Here is a 23,148-nt window from a genome sequence, read left to right as displayed (position 1 = left end):
GCCCGCCCGCCGCGCTCCGGGCGTCTCTTCTGCCTCCTACGCGCCGCGGACACCCCAGCCTCTCGGCTGCCTGGTCCGGGGAGCTCTCCGCGCCTGCCCGAGAAGAGCAAGAATGAGTTGGGGCGCCCCGGGGCGCGATTCGTGGCGGAGACGCAGGGACCAGATCGGAGGATGAGCGGCGGAAGGCGGCGCAGAAACTGACGCGAGTTGGGGCCACGGCTCCCGGCCGCCGGCGCGACGAGCCAGACCACGGAGACGCCCTAGCTGAGTGCACGCGCCGGGCGGAGCGCGCGCAGGTGGGGCTGAGCTCTCCGCGGTGCGCTCCGCTCCGGGCCCTCGCCGGCCGGAGGATGGGCGCCGGCGCCCAGGGTCCGTGCCCGCCGCTGCTGCCCCTGAGCCCGCCGCGAGCCCGGCGTCCGGCCGGCGCCCTGCGCTCATGTATGTAGGCTGGGCGCCCGCCCTCGGGGATGAGGATGCATGCTGGGTGTCCGCGCCCCGGGGGCCCTTCAGCATCCCTGCTGCTCAGGAGAAGTCCCCCCACCCCAGACCCCAAGTTTGTAAATATGGTGATCGCCTGGATGAGGTCCACCGGGCTGGGGCTGGAAATGAGCAGAAGGCACAGAGGAGCCCTGCTTACTGGAAGAGGGTGGGGAGGCGGAGGAAGCCACTCCGGGGCGCACAGATTTGGGGAGTTGGACGGCTAGGTGGAGAGAGACTGGGCGGACAGTACCCTGCAGCGTCTAGTCTAGGGTTCTGTCGGCCCCTTTGGGCCGCAGAAAGTTTGGGAACCAGAGAGGTTTTCGGAGACCCGGAGACTGAGGGGCGTTCGCCCCCGCCCTCCATCTCCAGCCTCCTCCACCGCACACCTTCATTCTGCTGGGCCCTCCTGCTCCAAGGCCACGACCCCCTCCAGGGTCAAAGAAATTAGGAGACTGAGCGCTGCGGCTCACACGAGGGTCTCTGGTCTGCGCCCGGAGTCGCTGAGCCGCTGCCGGATGGCTGGCGGAGGAAGAGAAGCCTGCGGAATCCCCGACCCGCAGCCGGGAACTGGGGGTGGGCTGGGGGATAGTCGGGGACCTTCTTCCCCCGGCAGCCGGGTCCGAGCTGGAGGGCGGGGAAGGGGCGTCTGCGCCCCGCACTGGCGGCGTTTGAAAAGTTTTTCAGATGAATCACCGGGCCCTGCAAGGTTTCTTCCCTTCCTTCCCTCCCCTCTTCCCCAAACGCCCTCAGGCAAGCGAGGAAGGGTTTCCTTCTTATTTTTCTGCACAGTCTTCACCGTCCACTCCACTGCGGAATTCTCCACTGTGCGACCTTTGGGGAAGTGTGGCCGGGACCTGAAGAGGGGCGCGAGGCGCTGGAGTTATGTGGCTCCATCCGAGCCTTGCAGGGGGCGCGGGCCCAGCTCGCTGCAGCCCCACCGCTCCACCACCCGCTAATAACGACGACAGGGGGCACACTGCGGGGCGGTGTTTTTCTGGGACTCGCCTCCGTGTCCAGGCCCGCAGTCTTGGATCTGTAGGACCCCCGGCGGCGCCCGGGCGCCGGGAATGCAGCCCCTGCCCTCGTGGTCCGGCGAGTCCATCTAGGGAGCCTCGGGGTCGGGCGGCTCCGGGCCGGGAGGGGGCCGGGCGCGCGCGGGCCGCGGGGCTCAGCTGTGCTGCTGTTCTCTCCGCAGGGACGGTGGCTCCCGGCTGGCGGCGGCGCGCCCCCGGGCTGTGAATGCGACTCGCCCCTCGGCCGCGCTCCCCGCCCGCCCGCCCGCCGGGACGCGGTAGGGAATGCCCAGCTCCACTGCGATGGCAGTTGGCGCGCTGTCCAGTTCCCTCCTGCTCACCTGCTGCCTGATGGTGGCCCTGTGCAGCCCGAGGATCCCGCTGGAGAAGCTGGCCCAGGCGCCGGAGCGGCCGGGCCAGGAGAAGCGCGAGCACGCGTCTCGGGACGGCCCGGGGCGGGTGAGCGAGCTCGGGCGCCCGGCGAGGGACGAGGGCGGCGGCGGCGGCCGGGACTGGAAGGGCAAGAGCGGCCGCGGGCTGGCCGGCCGGGAGGCGTGGAGCAGGCAGAAGCAGGCCTGGGCCGCCCAGGGCGGGGGCGCCGGGGCCGGGGACCTGCAGGGGCGACCCCGCGGGGACACCCCGCACGAAGAGCCCCCGGCCGCCGCCTCCCAGGACGTGGCGGGTCCGGAGTCGGAGCCCACGCCTGAGCCGCCGGAGGAGTACGCGTACCCGGATTACCGGGGCAAGGGCTGCGTGGACGAGAGCGGCTTCGTGTACGCGATCGGGGAGAAGTTTGCTCCGGGACCCTCGGCCTGCCCCTGCCTGTGCACCGAGGAGGGACCGCTGTGTGCACAGCCCGAGTGCCCGCGGCTGCACCCGCGCTGCATCCACGTTGACACCAGCCAGTGCTGCCCGCAGTGCAAGGAGAGGAAGAACTACTGCGAGTTCCGGGGCAAGACCTACCAGACCCTGGAGGAGTTCGTGGTAAGAGGCCAGCGCCCGGGCGACTTTGCACGTCCCAGGAGCCGGTGAGCTGGCTCCTCGCCCCCACTTTGGAGAAGAGGCGCCCTGTGGTTCTGAGGTGGACGGCGCTGTGCCTGTGTCCCCTCTCTTTGTCAGTGCAGAGGTAATTTTTGAAAGCCACGTGCCCAGCTGACATGCATTTGCTCCAAAAGGGTTTCCTTAGAGTAAAGCCCGTGGCACCAAAGCCCAAGCAAAAGTACTGGCTGCGCTTTTAACCTTAATTGGCTGCTCCGGAGTTAAAAGTGTTGCTGCTGAAATGTTCACCCTGTTTTCAAACACAGGGCAATTTACCTTGCTGTTTGGGATGTATTCTTCAGTTAATAGTTCATTAAGGGAGACTATTCATATAAATAAGCCATTTCCCTGGATTATGTGCTGGGTATCAGGCAGATGTTCTAGAAATTAAAGCAAAACAAAACAAAACTGTTGCTGATTGGATGCCAAAACATGGTCCATGGCAAAAATAAGTCCAGGTTATGGTTTTTAAAATGCTTTTATTTTAGGTGAGTACTGGTCATAATATTAGTACTGCTATTTCCTGAATGCCTACAGTAATGTCCCACCCCCAGGCTGCATTTTCACCTATACTAACTTAGTTAAACCTCAAGCTAGGCTATAAAGTCGATTATGATCTGTTACCTCCAGCTGATGGAGAAGAGGAAACTGAGACACAGAATATTTAAATAAGGTGTCCAGGGCAACACAGCTGCTAAGAAGCAGATTCAGTGCCTCAAGCCTGCTTTCATACTCTAGGCTCTATTTACACCAAAAGCCCAGCCCCACGGGTGCTGGGTGGACATACTGCCCAGTGGGTGTGCTGGCCAGGGGCTAAACTTGCCCAGAACCCTGCTTCTTCACTAGTGGCCCTGGCAGACCACCCGCACCCCTGCTCAGCCTTTCCAGCCCCCCAGGGTTGGCTCAGCCTCTGGCCTTCCTGGACTTGGCCAGTTGACTTGGCATGCCAGAGTTTTTCTGGGCAGCAGAGGGTGTCCTGGGACCTCCGGCCCCCAAAGCTGAGTGAGGAGGCAGATGGGGAGGAATCTCCTCCAGGGTCTCCAGAATGGAGCCTCTGAGATCTACAGATTGAGAATGTGGCCAGGGGGTGACATCAGGTAGTGAGTTTCAGGAATGAATTCCTGAGTGCTGTAGAAACACTGTCTTTCCTGTCATCTGTAAAGTAAGGCTAGCCATTCCTTAAGGCTCCCTGGAGTTCTAACCACCTGACATTCAGGGTCTAACTCCAGGCGAACATGTTGAACACAACTCTTGGCTTCGGCCCTTTGGAGGACCAGACAACTTTGATGAGAACTTTATGGGAACCAGGCCCTGGCCATACAATAGAAGTCAGGAACTCTGCTTTCAAAATTCTCCTAGAGGACTGAAGAGCCAGACAGATGCCTCTCCAGAAGTTTTGGGTGCAGCCCGGAAGTGCAGAAGCAAAGCTGGCCCTGGGAGCTAGTGGGACCCCAAGGAGCCACCTTCTGTGTTGGCCAGAATGGGGCTGTAGCCCAACAATTCCCTGGAGTTTCAGGTTCATCAGAAAGTGTTATAAGATCAAAGACAAGGAGTTAGTTTTTTTATTAATAGTATTTACTGTCTGCACTGTGTAGTAACATAATCATTTCTTATGTATCCCACGAGGCGTGCTGAGGAATTACTCACATTTTGATCTCAGAAGCCCAAACACATCACAGAGCAGCCATCACAGGCAGAAGGAAGAATTCAAATCTGTTTGAGTTATCCATTGCTAAATGCTGGATGCCATGGACTGTCTGTGTATATGGTTGTTGGGGGAATCTCCTGGTGGATTCCTGTTTCCAAAAATTAGTGCCTACCCTGATGGCTCAGCTGGTAAAGAATCTGCCTGCAATGCAGGAGACTCAAGTTTGATGCCTGAGCCTGGAACATCCCCTGGAGGAGGAAATGGCAACCCACTCCAGAATTCTTGCCTGGGAAATCCCATGGACAGAGGAGCCTGGAGGGCTCCAGTCCATAGGGTTGCAAAGAGTCAGACACGACTAAGCATGAAAATGAACAAATGAAAGTGGAATGTGTTTCCCATTCTGGAGATGGGAGATTTTAGCAAAAGGGAGTTTGGAGAGATGATTCTTGGGAAGAATCAAAATATTAATAAAGCTATTTTTAGAGTATTAAGTGCATCTTTCACCTTCAAGTGACCCTTCATTCTTAACTTTCATCCAATCATTACCAGCTGCTAGGATGACACATGCATAAGGGTTGAGCAGCTGCTGCAAAATTTCCACTGTATTCCTGCTCCTATGACATGTACAATTGCATGAGGATTTCACTGTATATATCGTGCTTGTTCATTTCTGTTAGTATCAGGAACATTTGTAGGTTTTCCCTGATTTAGTGCGGCTTTGTGCACGTTTCCTTCCAAGACCAAAAGGATGCAGGGCTTTGTTCAGGGGTGTTGGGAGGTTGAGCTTAGAAGGGTTTAGGGTCAGCTGTGGTGGCTCATTGGTAAAGAATCCACCTGCAATGCAGGAGGCCTGAGTTCAGTCCCTGGCTCAGGAAGATCCTGTGGAGAAGGGAATGGTTACCCACTCTAGTATTCTTGCCTGGAGAATCCCATGGAGAGAGGAGCCTAGCAGGCTACACAGTCCATGGGGTCACAAAGAGACAGACACAACTGAGCAACTAAGTGCGCAGGGTCAACCGTGAGTCCATGGGGTTTGCCCCCGTGCCTGGTCTGGGCCCACTGGGCTTCCAGGAGGTCCGCCAGGGCTTGCAGGTTGCATAGCAGAGGAAACAGAAAAGGAAAGCATTTTATATCTGAAGCTCTGGGGGCTTCTCTGAAAAAAAATGCAGTTCAGCGGAGGTTGTGGTTTCAAGGGTCACGCATGAAACACTGCTGACCATGGCAAAATTGGAGATGAAAGGGAGGCTGGTTCTGGTCCGCTTTCCCTGAGGCACGCAGGCTCTTTGGTAATCTGTACTCTACTTTCTGAGAGAGAGGAGGTTATGGATAGAGACAGGGAGCTCGACAGAACTGATCCTTGTGCCTGTGATGTGTAGGCAGCCCCAGGCAGAACATCACTTCTCCCAGCCCTCCTGTGGGTCTCTGTCCTGGGGGCCTGTCTGCAGTCATTGTGCCAGCTGCACACTGGAGCCAAATCAACTGAAACCTCAGAGTTTGGAGCGGATAAAGGTGTATTTATTGCAGGGCCATGCATCCAGTAGTCATATATGGATGTGAGAGTTGGACCATAAAGAAGGCTGAGTACCAAAAGACTGATGCTTTTGAACCATGGTGTTGGAGAAGACTCTTGTGAGTCCCTTGGACTGCAAGAAGATCAAACTAGTCAATCCTAAAGGAAATCAACCCTGAATATTCATTGGAAGGACTGATGCTGAAGCTGAAGCTCCAATACTTTGGCCACCTGATGCTAAGAGCTGACTCATTAGAAAAGATTCTGATGCTGGGAAAGGTTGAAGGCAAGAGAAGAAGGGGACGAGATGAGAAGGATGAGATGGTTGGATGGTATCACTGACTCAATGGACATGAGTTTGAGCAAGCTCCTGGAGATAGTGAAGGATAGGGAAGCCTGGCGTGCTGCAGTCCATGGGGTCGCACAGAATTAGACATGACTGAGTGACTGAACAACAATAACAACAAGGCAAGGAGCACGGGGAGGGAGAGGGGTTTTGGACAAGATTTTACAGACAAAATTTGGGAGGTAGGCTGCTGGGTGTGTAACCCTCCTCTGATTGGTTGGTAGTGAGGGCACAGGGCGGTGCTCCAGGAATTTTGTGCTCAGCCTGAAGTTACCATTGTCCAGGAGGGTGCGTGCCTTAGTTCCTGCAAAGGAATTCAAAGATAGATATCAGAGGTCTGTGTCCATGCCCCAGGAGGAACTAGGGCCCTCCTCTATCTGCACTATGGTTTCTTTTTGCGTTCTTCATGCCCCTAATTATTGATGTTTGAGTCTGCCCTTTGGAACTCAGGAAAGGTCTTAGAGGCTGAAATCTTTGTCCTACAAAGGAGAAATAAAACACAGAAAGGTTTTTGTACTAGAGAGGGCCCCACAGAGTCCTGCTCACTTTCAGTCTCTGCCCAGTTTTCTCTGTACTTCAGTCTGTCTCTTCCCTTCTCTCCAGGCTCTTTACCCCTTTAAAACCCTCATTCCTTACAGCCTAGTTGATCTTGGGCAGATGTCAGCTGAAGACCTCACTCTTCAATGAAATACCATTGAGCTGCTAATAATACTTAAGAGTAATACCCTCATCCCGCCGGGGGTGTTTGCAATTTCATTTGTATATCCAGATAAAAGCATAGTTACTACTAGAATGCCTTCCATTGCCTCTCAAGTCATACCTAGTATCCTGTTCTTACACCAACAAGTCTCCAGCTCTGAGTAAGGAAGCCTATCTCTTGGTTTATATTTTTTATACATGAGCACCTTTCCGTTTGCTTAACAAAATCCCACAGACGTGGTGGCTTCCACAGTAGAAGTTTGTTGTCTTACAGCCCTGAAGGCTGGGGGTCCAAGATCAAGGAGTGGGTGGGGCTGTTTCCCCCGAGGCCTCCCTCCTGGGGGTGTAGATGGCTGTCTTCCCGAGTGCCCACTCGTATGACCTTATTTCGCCTGGACGGCCTCTGTCAAGACCTTGTCTCTAAGTACAGCCGCATTCTAAGCTCTTGGATTTAGGATTTCAATGTCTGAATCTGGGAGAGGACCCAGTCCAGCCTGTAACATCGGGTGTCAGTGATCAGAGTTGACCTCATAGGCTTGGGTGCAGGGAGGCGTAAAGAGTGTGGTGGGACAAGGACGCATCAGCAAGAGTGATTGGAAGAACGAATTCATAGAAAAGGCACAGAGGGACGGGTGGCACACAAAATGCCTGAGAACCATAAATAAAACATAATGAAGCTGCCCACGCAGATCGCGGTGATCCGGTGTCTGTTCCATTCGGAGCACCATTTTAGGAATTATCATCTACTTAAGGCAGTGGGCGCTTGTGTCACACGAGGGCCTCACTTTTAAATGTGCCCCTGAGAACTTCCATGCAGACCAGCAGCAAGTCAAATGTGAATTCTTTCATTAAAAAATGACTCCATTTTGAGCAACAGAAGAACTTGTTCCCCTCCTGGGAATCCTGATTTCTGGGGGACTGTGAGGGCAGAATTGGGGTCTGCAGGTTTGTTTCCCTGTTTCACAGAATCTCATGGAATGTGGGACTCCCCTGGATAAGGCCACTCAGGAGAACTGAACTTTCACTTTGCTTTTGTGGGAATCACATCAGTTCTGTGTGTCCACACTGGTTATTGTGGCAGATCAGGAGCTCTGATTGGCAATTGTATAAGCCTTTGAAGGAAAGAGAAAATGAATTATTAATACGTGCTCCTTGCTAGGCTGTCTTTCAAAGCACGGGGAAAGTTGGACAGGAAATCAGTGAATGAGGGAGTCACGGGTGAGATGTTTGGGGACCACTGAGTTACATGCCTTTCCTGAGGCGTCAGCATCTGGCTTGCTACAAAATCGCCTTTCTAGGAGTTTATTAATGGAAAACAACCTACGTGAAATTTGGAATCAAAAGCATCATCATCTCAACAGATCTGTAATGCAATTATGAGAAAGTGCCAAGAAGGAAAAAGACACAATTCTCCATGTTTTTCAGTCTAATAGGATTTGTATTCTTTCTACTGATGCTACTTAAATCAAAATAATACCATTATTGTTTTCCTTTGCAAAAGAACATGAACTGAGTTGTGTAAAGTGGACGTTCTTTTATGGAAGTCAGTTTCATGTGTGTGGGGTTGCTACCACTGAGTTTGTTTTGGTTCCTAGTAAGATGAATTCTGGACTTCTTAGTTTCTGCCTTTCTATCTAGAGCCATTTAAGTGGTAACAATTTTATTTTTAAAGCAAGGAGAGTCCATATGGTTTCTCTAGATCTTTCGATGTGTCCCTAACTCAGGTAGGAGAAACTTAATGTGAATGACTGCTTTTTTTACCTGTTCCACATGGTACTTTGTATGCACATATGAGATAAGTACTATAAAAGTTCCTGCAGGACAGTTGTTCATATCCAAACTTTCCTAAAAACTCTGGTCCATAAGATGTTCAATCTATGCCAAAATGTCCTTGATATCTGTATGATCACTTGGTCCAATCCACAACTTTCAAAAGATATTTGCTCCATGCCAAGAGGTCCTTGGCATGGAGCAACATGCATGGACCTAGAGATTATCACACTAAGTGAAGGTCAGACAGAGAAATACAAATATCATATAATATTGATGTCATTTATATGTGGAATCCCCAAAATAATGACACAAATGAACTTATTTACAAAAGAGAAATAAACTCACAGACATAGAAAATAAGCTTATGGTTACCAAAGGGGAAGGCTGGGGAAGGGATAATTTATGAGTTTTGGATTAACAAATACACATTACTATATATAAAATAGTTATTTAACAAGAGCTTTACTGTATAGCCCAGGGAACTATATTCAGTATCTTGTAATAACCAATGATGGAAAAGAATCTGAAAAAGTTATCAGTTCAGTTCACTTCAGTTCAGTCGCTCAGTCGTGTCGGACTTTTTGCGACCCCATGAATCGCAGCACGCCAGGCCTCCCTGTCCATCACCAACTCCCGGAGTTCACTCAGACTCACGTCCATCCAGTCAGTGATGCCATCCAGCCATCTCATCCTCTGTCATCCCCTTTTCCTCCTGCCCCCAATCCCTCCCAGCCATCAGAGTCTTTTCCAATGAGTCAACTCTTCGCATGAGGTGGCCAAAGTACTGGAGATTCAGCTTTAGCATCATTCCTTCCAAAGAACACCCAGAACTGGTCTCCTTCAGAATGGACTGGTTGGATCTCCTTGCAGTCCAAGGGACTCTCAAGAGTCTTCTCCAACACCACAGTTCAGAAACATCAATTCTTTGGAGCTCAGCTTTCTTCACAATCCAATTCTCACATCCGTACATGACCATTGGAAAAACCATAGCCTTGACTAGACGGACCTTTGTTGGTAAAGTAATGTCTCTGCTTTTCAATATGCTATCTAGGTTGGGCATAACTTTTCTTCCAAGGAGTAAGTGTCTTTTAATTTCATGGCTGCAGTCACCATCTGCAGTGATTTTGGAGCCCCCAAAAATAAAGTCTGACACTGTTTCTACTGTTTCCCCATCTATTTTCCATGAAGTGATGGGACCAGACACCATGATCTTGGTTTTCTGAATGTTGAGCTTTAAGCCAACTTTTTCACTCTCCACTTTCACTTTCATCAGGAGGCTTTTTAGTTCCTCTTCACTTTCTGCCATAAGGGTGGTGTCATCTGCATATCTGAGGTTATTGACATTTCTCCCAGCAATCTTGATTCCAGCTTGTGCTTCTTCCAGCCCAGCGTTTCTCATGATGTACTCTGCATATAAGTTAAATAAGCAGGGTGACAATATACAGCCTTGACGTACTCCTTTTCCTATTTGGAACCAGTCTGTTGTTGCATGTCCAGTTCTAACTGCTGCTTCCTGACCTGTATATAGATCTCTCAAGAGGCAAGTCAGGTGGTCTGGTATTCCCATCTCTTTGAGAATTTTCCACAGTTTATTGTGATCCACACAGTCAAAGGCTTTGGCATAGTCAATAAAGCAGAAATAGATGTTTTTCTGGAACTCTCTTGCTTTTTCGATGATCCAGTGGATGTTGGCAATTTGACTCTGGTTCCTCTGCATTTTCTAAAACCAGCTTGAAGTTATATGTACATATATGTTGATATTTATATATATAAAAAACTGAATAACTTTGCTGTATACCAGAAACGGACACAGAATTGTAAATCAACTGTATTCATTAGAAAAGGAAAAAGTACCTGCTGTTTGGTCCTGTCCCAAATCATTTGGCATGGATTCTTTGAACAGGACCAAATTTTAAGGGTCTTTTGGCGTGGACCAATTGTCTTACAGACGTTTTAGACAGGACCAATATCTGCTAACCTAAAAGTTTAGTCTTTTATGACGAGAAGAAGAAAACCAACATTTATCCAGGGCTTATATGTTTTATATGTTGGGGGTGTGATTTACACAACAGACTGATGAGTTGGTGGTGTTTTCTTTAAGGAGAGAAAACTAAGTTTCAAAACAGTTAAGTAACTTGATGAAAGTCATCAAGCTAGTAACAGGGTGTGGGGGGGCAGGATTTGAGTCCTGGTCTGTTGGACCTTTCCTTCCAGCCCTGCCCCCTTATCTTCCTGATCCCATGGGGTGGAGGAGCATTTTGTGTGTGGCTGGAAGAATTTCTGGTACCTGGAAAAGGAAAGGCTTATACTGGCCTGGTAAACACTGAATGAATTTGGTTGTGTTTATGTGGATGTATGTTATGTTTCAATTATAACATAGGGGACAAAGCCATAGGGAACAAAATGAGCATCTGTGGGCTTCAAAGTATGAAATCTTGAGTTGTAAGGAGAACATGAGCTCTGAGCCCTGGGAGCTCCCTGAGGGCAAAGAGGAGGGTTCCAGTAGGTTCCAGATCTTGACCAGGGGGTAGGACCTCAAAGGTCGTCAGGCCGGGGTGGCAGATGGAAGGCCTGACAACCAGCCCTGGCCCAGGGAGTGTTCTGCTTGGCTCGCAGAACATCAGCTGTTTGTGTCACTGGAGTAGACGTTTAACAAGTGAGAAGTTCACACAGATACTTCAATTGCCAGTTTGCATGAGAACAGGGGGAGTCCCAGATGGTAGCCATCTGCCAGGGCCAAGCTGCTTCTTAAGAAGGGCTTTGGCCCCAGGAGGCCATCTCCCCGCTGGCCTGACTCCCCATGGCCCTGCAGTCACGTGGCTGTGTGATGCTGTCTGCTCACAAGTGAAGAGATGCCACCATGTAAAACCAGCAACTTCAAAATCAAACAAGCCAGCCTGCATCAGAGGCGGCTCAGGGACCCTGGCCACCCTCTCCAGCCTTGTCCTTCAGTTGGCATGCATAGTCAGTCTCTAGAACTTCAAGGACTCTGTCCTTGTGAGCCCTTGTGTCACTATGAGCCCTTGTTCTATGCCCAAGGATGATAATCATGCATGCTCAGTTGCTCAGTCATGACCAACTCTTTGTGATCCCATATTCTTTGCAACCCCATGGACTGCAGCCTGCCAGGCTCCTCTGTCCAAGCAATTTTCCAGACAAGAATACTGCAGTGGGTTACCATTTCCTCCTCCAGGGGATCTTCCAAACCCAGGGATCGAACCCATGTCTTCTGCATTGGCAGGCAGATGCTTTACCACTGCACCAACTGGGAAGTCCAGGCAACAGAGCCACCTTATTAGCTGTTAGGAAACTGTAGAGAGGATCTTGCTTGTCTGTCATGTTATAGGAAGGAGGTGAGAGATGTAAGAACCCACAGAGCTCTGTACAAATAGCAGCGCAAAAGCCTGCTGCTCGTGTGGCCTGGGGGGTGAGCATCTCAGGAGTGGTCCTGCCTCCAGTGAGGCACTTGGTCTCCAGGAGGATGGCCCATGGAGAAGGTCCTCATTGTTAGGAGGTGACTCTAGAGGGCTGTGTGTTCCTGTAAATAGTCCTTCCTCGGATCTGATACATCCCAACAGAAAATTCATTCTTGTGTTTATTTATTCAAAAATACTTTTTTGAATAAATCTTTGCAGGCATTGGCCTAGATCCCGGAGATACGGTGAGAAACTGCCAGGTCCTTTCAGTCAAGGAGCAGGGACCTTGTAGACAGAGATGTGCCAAGAGGCTAGTCATGGGGCACGGGGTGTCTGCCAGACAGGTAAGTGGAGGCCACTCATTCAGACCCACTGCTGTTGATGGTTTGCCTTTAAATGGCAGAGGAATCCTGGGGCCGATTTTGGGGGGAAAGACCAAGCCTGTTTCAAATAGAACAGTTGTGAGCTTGAGTAAAGGTTTCAGTTTTCCACTCAAGTCTGCAGCCCCTGTAGCCATCCTTCATGGCATGGTTCTGACCATGTAGCCGGAAATCCTTCTTGCTGCTTATCTGTTCCAAGGCTGAGATCCTGCCAGCTGGATTTCACTTCTCTTTCTATTTCTGCCGGGCACTGGGGTGCGGCCAGGACACAGAGTGCCTTTCGAATGGATGCAGAAAGCAATGATGTCAGGCATCTGCCCATGGCCCTGTGAGTTCTCAGGGAGGCCCTGGCCCATGGAAAAACAGAGCGTTGGAAAATTAAGGCTCTGTGCATTTCCGATCATGGCAGAGGTGATTTTGCCTGAGAATATGGAAGACTTATAGCCTGAAAAACCCACTGTTTTTATAAAAGTCATGAAATCTTGGATCTCATACAATAAAGCACATCTTCTTAAAAGCACATCAAAAATGGCAAAAAGAGATACACACACACACTCACAGAGAAACTAGTCTCTGGAGGTGGACATCAGAATCCAGAGAGGAAAGTCAGCCAGAGGGGTGGCTGGCTTCAGGGGTGGCTGGCTGACGGCCATCACTGATGCCTGGGACCTGGATGCTTGATACTTATGGCCAGGCTGGGGCACATGGCAAGCCCAGGACCACAGGTGGAGAGAGTCAGATCAGGGTATGTCTCATAGAAGCAGGCTCCCCAGAAGAGTCTGTCCTGCAGGAGGGCAGTGCAGACACAACCCTGGACAGCCTCACTGTGGGCAGAGCTGGGGCTCACGGTCAGCAGTTTCACGTGCTCTCCTGTGGATGTGGATGGTCATGCTTCCCTGAGTGCTCTGGATAATCCACGTGGAATATTTTCATTTAAAGGGGCCCCAGACTGGCAGTGCCCACAGGTATCAGGCAGAGGCAAATACTCTCTGGCCTCAGAGACTCCCTGCAAATACAGTTCCAAGGAATATGATGTCAAAATAACAATAACACAGAAGGAGAAAAAGCAGCTGAGACAAAGCAGTCAGATCAGACTCAGATGTCAGGATATAAATGAGAATTATTTTTTATGCCTAGAGAAATAAATGCGGGAATAAAATGAATGGGTAAACAATATCCCTATATCCAAAGTACTCATCAGCTTTGGGAAGGAATCAGATAGAACATCTGTAAAGGAAGGCTACAGTCATTAGAACTGATCTTCAAGGGGAGAGTTTGACAGGATGGCAGATGCAGGTTCTGAGATAATCTAGTGAACTTGGGGGTGGACTTGAAGCCGTGGCCCGGAAGGAAACACAGGGGCACAGGTGGAATGTAGGAAAGACACGCTTGGGGACGTGGAGGATTGAGAGAGAAGGTGACATACGTGCAGTTAGAATTTTGAGAGAGGTAGCAGAGAATGTGGGGAAAGGAAGAGATAGTGCTGGAGACTTTCTCATTGAAAGACCCCTGTTTCCCAGTTCAGGAATCCCAATAAAGCTAAAGAAAGATATATGCGTGTGTATATATTTATACACACTCTTATATATTAAGTATACATAACATTATATGAGCTTCACCAAAGAATTGATGCTTTCAAACTGTGGTGCTGGAGAAGGTTCTTGAGAGTCTCTTGGACAGCAAGGAGATCAAACAAGTCGATCAAAAGGAATCAACCCTGAATATTCATTGGAAGGACTGATACTGAAGCTAAAACTCCAATACTTTGGCCAACAGATGCAAAGAGCTAACTCATTGAAAAATACCCTGATCCTAGGAAAGACTGAAGGCAGGAGGAAAAGGGGACAACAGAGGATGAGATGGTTGGATGGTGTCACCAATTCAATGGATATGAGTTTGAGCAAGCTCTGGGAAACAGTGATGGACAGGGAAGCCTGGCATGCTGCAGTCCATGGGGTCTCGAAGAGTCAGACATGACGGAGCAACTGAACAACAAAAACTCGTGGCTCAGACGGTAAAGAATCCACCTTCAATGCAGGAGACATGGGTTTGATCTCTGGGTTGGAAGGATCCCCTGGAGAAGGGAATGGCTACCGACTCCAGTATTCTTGCCTAGACAATTCCATGGACAGAGTAGCCTGGTGGGCTATAGTCTGTGAAGTCAACAAAGAGCCAGACACAACTGAGCTACTAACACTCACACACACTACATAATATATTTGCTGCTGTTGCTGCTAAGTTGCTTCAGTCTTGTCCGACTCTGTGCGACCCCATAGATGGCAGCCTACCAGGCTCCCCCATCCCTGGGATTCTCCAGGCAAGAACACTGGAGTGGGTTGCCATTTCCTTCTCCAATGCATGAAAGTGAAAAGTGAAACTGAAGTTGCTCAGTCATGTCTGACTCTTCGCATCCCCATGGACTGCAGCCTACCAGGCTCCTCCGTCCATGGGATTTTCCAGGAAAGAGTACTGGAGTGGGGTGCCATTGCCTTCTCCCATATAATATATTTAAGTGTATATATATATATGTCCATGGGGTCGCAAAGAGTCGGACATGACTGGGCAACTTCACTTTCACTTTTCACTTTCATGCATTGGAGAAGGAAATGGCAACCCACTCCAGTGTTCTTGCCTGGAGAATCCCAGGGACGGGGCAGCCTGGTGGACTGCCGTCTATGGGGTCGCACAGAGTCGGACACGACTGAAGCGACTTAGCAGCAGCAGGTGTGTATATATTTATATATATGCACATAGGTGTGTGTGTATATATATATACACATACATACATACACATGCATAAAACCACAGCTAGTGATGCCACTTCTTAGTGATATGGCCCTTCTGCCCCTGAGGCAGCTCAGAAATAAATAGTAACACACACTGTACTAGAGAGGTTGGACCTTCTGTCTTGTGTCTTTGCTTTCGTTGGAGGTTGACATGGTACAGTCGTTTACATTTCCCTCGTCCAACTTTAAAAATTCCCTGGGGACTTCCCTGGTGGTCCAGGGTTAACACTTCGCCTTTCACCTCAGGGAGCGCCCGTTTGATTCCTGGTTGAGGGGCTCAGATTGCATGTGCCTTGTGGCCCCTGAACCAAAATATAAAACAGTAGCAATGTTTTAACAAATTCAAAAAAGACTTTAATAACAGTCCATGTCACAAAATCATTAAAAAAAAATTGTTACTTGCATTTTACTTTTAAATTCTGTGAGTTTTTTTTTTCCCCCCAAATCTGTCTCAATAGTTTTGTTTCAAAAGGCTTGAAACAAATAAAGTTCATTTCAACAAGCCAGGACTCATATTTATTCATCCCTGTTAAGATGTCGGGAGCCATAGTTTTAGGCCTGGTCACACTCTTGAATTGTTGACAGTCATGTTCTGGGGACACAGTGCTCCCGGCCGGTGGACGCCGTCGTAGGGGCATCTCTGTTCCCCAGGCCCCAGTGCAGGGACGCGGGTGGCCAGGATGCTGGCCGTCCATTCCCACGGGGAGCAGGGCCAGGAGCAACTTTGCCTCCACTGGCCAGTAGTTGAGTCATGTCACACTTGCAGAAACGTCAGGGTCTGGCAGGAAGAGAAAGAATTCTGACAAGCCTGCTGCCTTTGCCTGGGCCTGTGAGGAGCAGGGGACACCAGTGGCCTGAGGGATAAACTGTGCTGTGATGTCAACCACTCAGCTCAGGTCACCTCCCACTGGCAACAGAGTTCCCCTCAGGCTTCCTGTGCCCTCCAGGGAGCCGAGGAAGTAAGCTCAGCTTGCTCCGAGGTAACAGTGAGGGGCCACCGGCACAATTGAATGGTTGGCTCTCAGGGAGGTGTCTGAGCTCAAAGACGGTCCCTTTTTTGTGAGTGAGCCCCATGGTCTTTTAAACCTCTGTGGAAAGGGACCTCATTAACTGGAGAAACCGCTGGGCTGGCCTGTTGTAACTGCAGGATGCTGTGGAAGAGGCTGAGCTTCAAGGGGAAGTGCAGGGGCCAAAGGTGTGAGCTGAGGATGCCTGTGCTCCAGGCTCAGCCCGTGGTCCAGCACTTGCTGGGTGATTGACAGCTGAGGCAGGCTGCTGGGAGCCAGGCTCCAACCTCAGATGTGTCCACGTGGCCACTTTCTAGTTGGCGATTGTGACCCTTGTTCCCGCCAGCTCCACTGAGTCAGCTCGCCTCTGGAGGTCTTCATCTCTCCCCGTTTAGCGTTTAAGGATTATTACTTCCATCCCAAGTGAAGAATGCTGAAAGACAGCGGCATGGTTTTGTGTGCTTCTGAAATGTGTGTCAGGAAGGAATACACACATGGGCTTCAGTGTGTTAAGTGCTTTTTCCATTTGCCAGAGTCCCCACCACTCCCTGTTATCACCAGGTCACTGCCTCATTTCTGAACTTGTATCCCCAAGGAAACCAGTCCTCTCATCACATCTCACATCCGCCTTTTAAAAGCCTGCTCTTGGAAGACACTTAGTTTTTGTCATTTGTATATTAAAGGAAGGCTCTGCATGCTCAGTTGCTTCAGTCATGTCCAACTGTTTGTGACCCCATGGACTGTAGCCCACCAGGATCCTCTGTCCATGAAATTTTTCCTGGCAAGAATACCAGAGTGGGTTGCCATTTCTTTCTCCAGGAGATCTTCCTGACCCAGGGATCAAACGAATGTCTCTTGCGTTTCATGCATTGTAGGCAGACTCATTACCACTGAGCCACCAGGGAAGCCCATTCATTTTATTGCTTCTTTCTCCTAAGGATTCCTTATCTTTAACCTTTATGCTAATTCCAAAACAAAAGAGTTTAGATCCTCTCATTATTTAAAAGGAGTTGGGCTTTTCAAATTTTTTTGGCTGTACCACTCAACTTGTGGGCTCTTAGTTCCCCGACCAGGGACTGAACTTGGGCCCTGGCAGTGGAAACATTGAGTCCTAACCACTGGACAACCAGGGAGGTCTCAGAAGGAGTTTGGCTTTAACAGAACTGCTCCCCTGGCCTTTTCCCCCCATTTGGCCTGAGTGGGTGGATCATGCCCAGTTGGCCTCATATCCCGTCTATTAAAGTCTTAATTTTAGAAATCTGTGAATAGGTAAAGTATTAAAGCTGTTTCATCAAAATCTCACCATCCCCCGTGATCCCAAATGGGAAGAGAGGAGCCCTTCCTACTGGGAGTGGGGTCCAGGCTGGGGTTACTCCAGACCTTGTTGGCCCTACCTCCTTTCTGCCAGCTCTGTTTGCAGCAAGCCAAGAGCTGGAGGCCAGGGCTGGGTCCACGTGGACACACACCTCTCTCCACTGCAGAAATGCGGGTGCAGGTGGTGTCTTAGCTCAGGCTGCTAGAGTGAAATACATGAGACTGGGTGCCTGAAACAACAGAAATTTGCTTCTCTTGGTTCTGGAGAGTTGAAGTCTAAGATTGAGGTGCCTCCAGCGTCTGATTCTGCTTGCTCTGTCTTGTACATGACCACCTTCTCACCATGTCCTCACACAGTAGAGAGAGGGCCTTCCTCCTCTCACGGGAGGACACTAAGCCCACCCTGAGGGCCTCACCCTCATGAACTCGGCCTCATCTTACCCTTATGACCTCCCACAGGCTCTCCCTCCAGAGACCATCACGCTGTGGGTAAGAGCTTCACCGAATGAATTTTAACCATATGAATTTACAAATGTTCAGCTCTTAACAGGAGGCCAACAGGCTTTTTGCTGCATCTTATTTGACTGTGTGATCTGTCAGATCGGGACCCTTCCAGGACACTCACCAGGTCTGGATCTTCATCTCAGAAGAAACAGCCTTCTTCATTCTCATCCCAACTATTTGACTGCTTGCCACCAGGTGAAATACACCATGTAAACACTGTCCACATTTATCCCCCTTGTGAATGAATTCCTGCATGATCCAAATTTACCCAGAGGACTTATTCACAAGAAGTTTTGAAAGATGTTAGACAGAGGGTCCTGCTTCAAGCTAAACTATAAAGGAGAAAAAGTCAGTCTTTGGTGCCTGCGAAGAAAGCAGGGCCTTGTCGGGTTGTTAGACTGTTGTTCTGTTCATCTGCTGTGTGTGTGGTGGGTGAAGTTGTGTTCTTCTTGAGACTGGAAACTGACAGCTCCTGGGGACAGTTCTTAATTAAGTCCCTTTGTGTGCAAATCCATTCTCTGACAGCCAGGGGAAAGACAAAAAGAACAAAACAAAACAAAAGTCTCTAAAGGCAGAGGAAGCAGCCGCTTTCTGTAGCTGCAAAGGACCATTGGCTAGTGTGGTGGCTGGAAGCTGGCTATGGATCAGGTTCGTTTCACTCCAGAGCTGCTGTCCTTGTGGTAGGGGGAGGACAGAGAGCCTTATAGGAGTGGGCGCCCCCTGTGGCCCTGATGGACAAGGGTGGAGCTCAGAGAGCGCTCGGAGCCTGGGAGATGCAGGCTGCTGGTTGGTGCCCCATATCCCAGGCAGGCCTCTGCTGCTTAGGGGCTTAGTGAGGCCTTGCACTAATTTAAGACAGTTTCAGGTGTGGAACCTGTAGTAAGGTTGGGGAAGGATTTAGTCCAAAGTGACTGTTGAAAAGAAAGCTGGGACCCGCATAGCATTTTTCAGGCTTCTTGCTGGGAGTCAGGAGATACTGGTCAGAGTAGAAAGACTGGCCCAGGACATACTCGTGAAGTTGGTACCTGAATGACCGAGGGGCCTGATCAGACTCTCAGTTCCAGCCAACTGCTCTGACTTGCTAAGCAGGTTCCTTGGCCGTTCATCAGCCCTGCGGGTGTGTGTTCACTCCATACAAAAGCAGGGTTGAAAAGCATTGCTCCTGCCTTTTCCTCCAGCTCCAAAATAACCCAGCTCCCAGTCATCAGAAGCTGATGAGACCTGTGGTTTAAGTAGAAGGGACTTTTTGATTCCCCTTAAGTGCATCCTGCTCACAAGTGTGACTCTGGGCACTTTGGGGAAGACACTTCGCAGCTAGAAAGGACACTCTCGCCATCTGGTGACAGAAGTGTGGCAGTGGCTTTGGGAGGATGCTGCCATCCAGGGCCAAGCCTAGACTGCTTTTAGGGAAGGGCAGTTTTAGCTCCTGCCTCTTATTTCTCTCTCTCTCTCTCTCTCTTTTTTTTTTTAGTTTCGATAACATTTTCTTTTATCACATTAAATTTTTTCTTAAAATAACCTTATCCTATGAAAATACAACATCAGAAAAGTAAAGAGTGGTTATTAAAGAAGTTACTATCCATTCGGGGGGGGTAGAGAAAAGATAACATGTGAACAGAGGAATTCTCTTTTCAAAACTTTATTTAGATTGTTGTTTTGCAGATTAAAAAAATGAAATGAGAAAGTGATGTAGTATCTTAAACTTGAAAACACTTACATTAGTTTTTATTTTAAAACTATTGAAAAACTTCTCCTGAAAAAAAAAAAAAAGAGTTAAAATCTGTATGTATCTCTGCATGGCAACTTGTTCCTTAATTAGAGATTATCAGAATAATTAACCAAAAAAAGTCATAGTATATCCCTTAGTTGGGAAGATCCCCTGGAGAAGGCAATGGCAACCCACCCCAGTATCCTTGCTTGGAAAATCCCATGGACAGACGACTCTGATGGTCTACAGTCCATGGGGTCACAAAAGAGTCGGACATGACTGAATGACTAATATATAAATAAAACTCAGATGCACCAACACCGAGTTCTTGTTCTTTAGTTTCAGAACAGTTCTTTTAGTTCTGCTGATGGTAGAAAATGTTTGTTCTCACCAGGTCAGATTTCTGAGTCTCTTTAGGGTAGGTTCTTGGCCCCAGGAGGGACCTGAGGAGCAGTGAGACATCCTCTCTGCCTGGATGGGGCCCCTTCTCTGCCTGCCACCTCTTCTGCAGCTGACTTACCCCCATTCCAGTCTATACTCTTTCCTCTCCCTCCAGCCCCTAGGGACAGCTTCACCTTTAGGAGTTGTGACATGTGTATAGCTCAGTTGGCACCTGCCATTGTCTGCACCTGGGCACTGTGGTGAATGACTTCGGCATGTCTTTATGTCCCTGTGAGATACAGGATTCTCTTAGGTAGGGAGCCTATGGGATCAGCCAGTGGAGGTGGGAGGATTTGGTGGTAGGTCCTGGGCAGCCTGTTCCTGTCTTTCTGTCCCAGGACCCATGCCTGCATAAACCTGTCTGCAGGGTGGGTGTGTCCACATCTGGTAACGTCCATATTTGTATCTGAAGTTGGTCCATTGGGTAAGTAAAAGAGTATGTTTGTTGGTGTTTGGTTGCTAAGTTGTGTCTGAGTCTACAGTCCCATGGACTGCAACACTCCAGACCCCTCTGTCCTCCACTATCTCCCAGAGTTTGCTCAAATTCATGTCCATTGAGTCAGTGATACTATCTAGCCATCTTATCCTCTGCCACCCTCTTCTCCTCTTACCTTCGGTCTTCCCCAACATCTGGGTCTTTTCCAATGAGTCGGCTCTCAACATCATGTAGCCAAAATATTATATCTTCAGCATCAATCCTTCCAATGAATATTCAGGGTTGATTTCCTTTAGGATGGACTGGTTTGATGTCTGTGCAGTCCAAGGGACTCTCTAGAGTCTTCTCCTGCACCACAATTTGAAAGTATCAATTCTTCAGCATTCAGCCTTTTTTATGGTCCAACTCTCACATCCATATATGACTACTGGAAAAACCCAGCTTTGACTATATGGACCTTTGTCAGCAAAGTGACATATCTGCTTTTGAATACGCTATCTAGGTTTGTGATAGATTCCCTTCCAAAGAGCAAGCATCTTCTAATTTCATGGCTGCAGTCACTGTCCGCAGTGATTTAGGAGCCCGAGAAAATAGTCTATCACTGTTTCTACTTTTCCCCCTTCTATTTACCATGAAGTGATGGGACTGGATGCCATGACCTTACTTTTTGGAATGTTGAGTCTCAATCCAGCTTTTTCACTCTCTCTTTCATTGGCATCAAGAGGCTCTTTAGTTCTTCTTCATTTTCTACCCATGAGTGGTATCATCTGCATATCTGAAATCATTGGTATTTCTCCCAGCAATCTTGGTTCTAGCTTGTCAGAGTATGAGTCCTCAGGTATTCCATATACGTTTTAGCTATTTATAGGAAACTGTGGCACACAGAGTAGAACAGTTAGGAGAGATGTAACAGGCAGAGCATGGTGGGACACCTGCTTCCCACGTGCAGGACTGGACTGCTCCAGAATCTCCAGGAATTGCTTACTGATGTCAGGCTGTGGGTTTAGGGGCCTAATTTCCGAACATCCCTCTATGCACTGTCGGATCCTTTCTGTAAGTCTCCGTTTTCGTATTTATATCACTCTAATGTCTGTATCTTCTCGTCCGCTTGTGGATTAAGCATGTAATCCAAATCTTGATCCCTCATAATAGAAGGATCTGTCTTCCCTTTGCCTTGTGTGTGGGTGTCTAATCCTTCAGAGCTCCTTACCAGGTGGTGACCAGCCCTTTCTGAAGCAAAGCTGTAGATTTCGGGTTTTTTTTTTTTCTGTTTCTCATGTGCTGTGCAAGTTAATTTTAGCTCTTGTGTCTTTCCAACCATTTTTTCCTTGATTCAGTCAATATTTATTGAACCTGTGCAGCATTTTGCACCAGCTCAGTTGCTATAACTATCCCGATGTGACAGGGACTCAGCCCTGGCTTTTGAGTTGTGCTGAATCTAGTTAGCAGCTGACTGCAGGCTAGGAGTAGGACTGTACTCTCGGCCAGTGTGCCTGGAGGAATTCAAGAGGCCCTGGGGCTTACAGAGATTCGAAGAAAGGAGAGGATGGGGGAGCAGGAAAGGGGAAGGGAGATGGAAGCCCCAGATTTCAGTGTTTCTCTTTGTTTTCATGTTAATCTTACTTTGCAGAATCCAACAGTACAACAATTAGAAAAATAAAGAGGATCTCTCTGCTGATGGATGAAATAAAGAGAAGAGTTTATTTCAGGTTGAATGATTTTAGTTGAGAAAGGTCTGGGCTGACATCTCTTTGTGCATAAATTAATCCCATCTATGAAAATGTTACAATTTCTTGGGACATTTAACTAGGATTTTCATGGTCTCTAATTCGCCTGTTCTGGCAGGGGCATCTGCATTCAGCGTGGAATTAGGTTTCATGGCTCCCATGCCAGCAACCCCAGGACAAAGTCCCAGATTGGAAATATAATGCTGGTTGTTAGTCAGACAGCAGAATTCAGGTGACACAAGGCATCTTTGACTTCTCACCTGGGCCACCGGCCTTTTCTGGCAGCACAGGACAGAAAGATGTGTAGAAACTGGATTTAAGAAAAGTATATTGGCATTCCGAAGTAGGTGGACATTCTGCTGGATGGTGAGGAGAAGGTGCTGTGTAGGCGGGATGGAGCAGCAGGAAGTGTCTGGAAATTAGTTTCTTTTCTGTGTCCCCGAGTTTTCATTGCAGCTTTACGGGTAACAGCCCCAAACTAGAAACAACCCAAATGTCCATAAGCAAGTAAATGGATACACAAACAGCAGCATGTCTATCCAATGGAATATGATCAAAAAGGAATGGTATGCTATAGCAGAGATATATCTCAAGGTCACAATGCTGGGTAAAAGAAGTAAAAAAAAAAAAAAAGGTACATGTTGTACAAAATAAGTTGCTGCTTTGAGAACAGAAAGACGTTTAGGACACAGACAAGAGTGGGAATCAAATTCTGCCTTTGAACACAGTAGTTTTCTGCCGTGTTTCACATCCTGGTCCTTCTCACAGTTATAATGATCATAATCATGGTTATGAAATGACACAAGGCAAAGCTCCTTACAGACAGAGATCGGACTGCACCTGAATTCATGAATGTGAAATATATGGGATAAAATACAACCACTAATAGATGACTTGCACAGAAGGTCTTCCCAAACCACTA

General features: G+C 48.9%; 1 protein-coding gene across 2 annotated transcripts in view; it reads left to right on the top strand.

The window, feature by feature from the left end:
* The window catches only part of VWC2 (von Willebrand factor C domain containing 2), a 130,980-nt gene that overhangs the window by 634 nt on the left and 107,198 nt on the right, over positions 1-23,148 (top strand). Inside the window, exons 1-2 of one of the 2 annotated variants that reach the window (XM_044946412.2) lie at positions 301-438; positions 1,676-2,477. In XM_044946412.2, coding sequence (XP_044802347.1) covers positions 1,779-2,477 — 699 coding nt within the window. In that variant the 5' untranslated portion in view covers positions 301-438; positions 1,676-1,778. Of the gene's footprint in view, positions 1-300; positions 439-1,675; positions 2,478-23,148 lie in introns of those variants that run through there. The other variant, XM_006069641.4, reaches the window with a different exon arrangement.

The sequence above is a fragment of the Bubalus bubalis genome, chromosome 8 (assembly GCF_019923935.1).
Source record: "Bubalus bubalis isolate 160015118507 breed Murrah chromosome 8, NDDB_SH_1, whole genome shotgun sequence".
Taxonomy (NCBI): Eukaryota; Metazoa; Chordata; class Mammalia; order Artiodactyla; family Bovidae; genus Bubalus; species Bubalus bubalis.
This window is presented reverse-complemented; position numbering and strand designations above follow the sequence as displayed.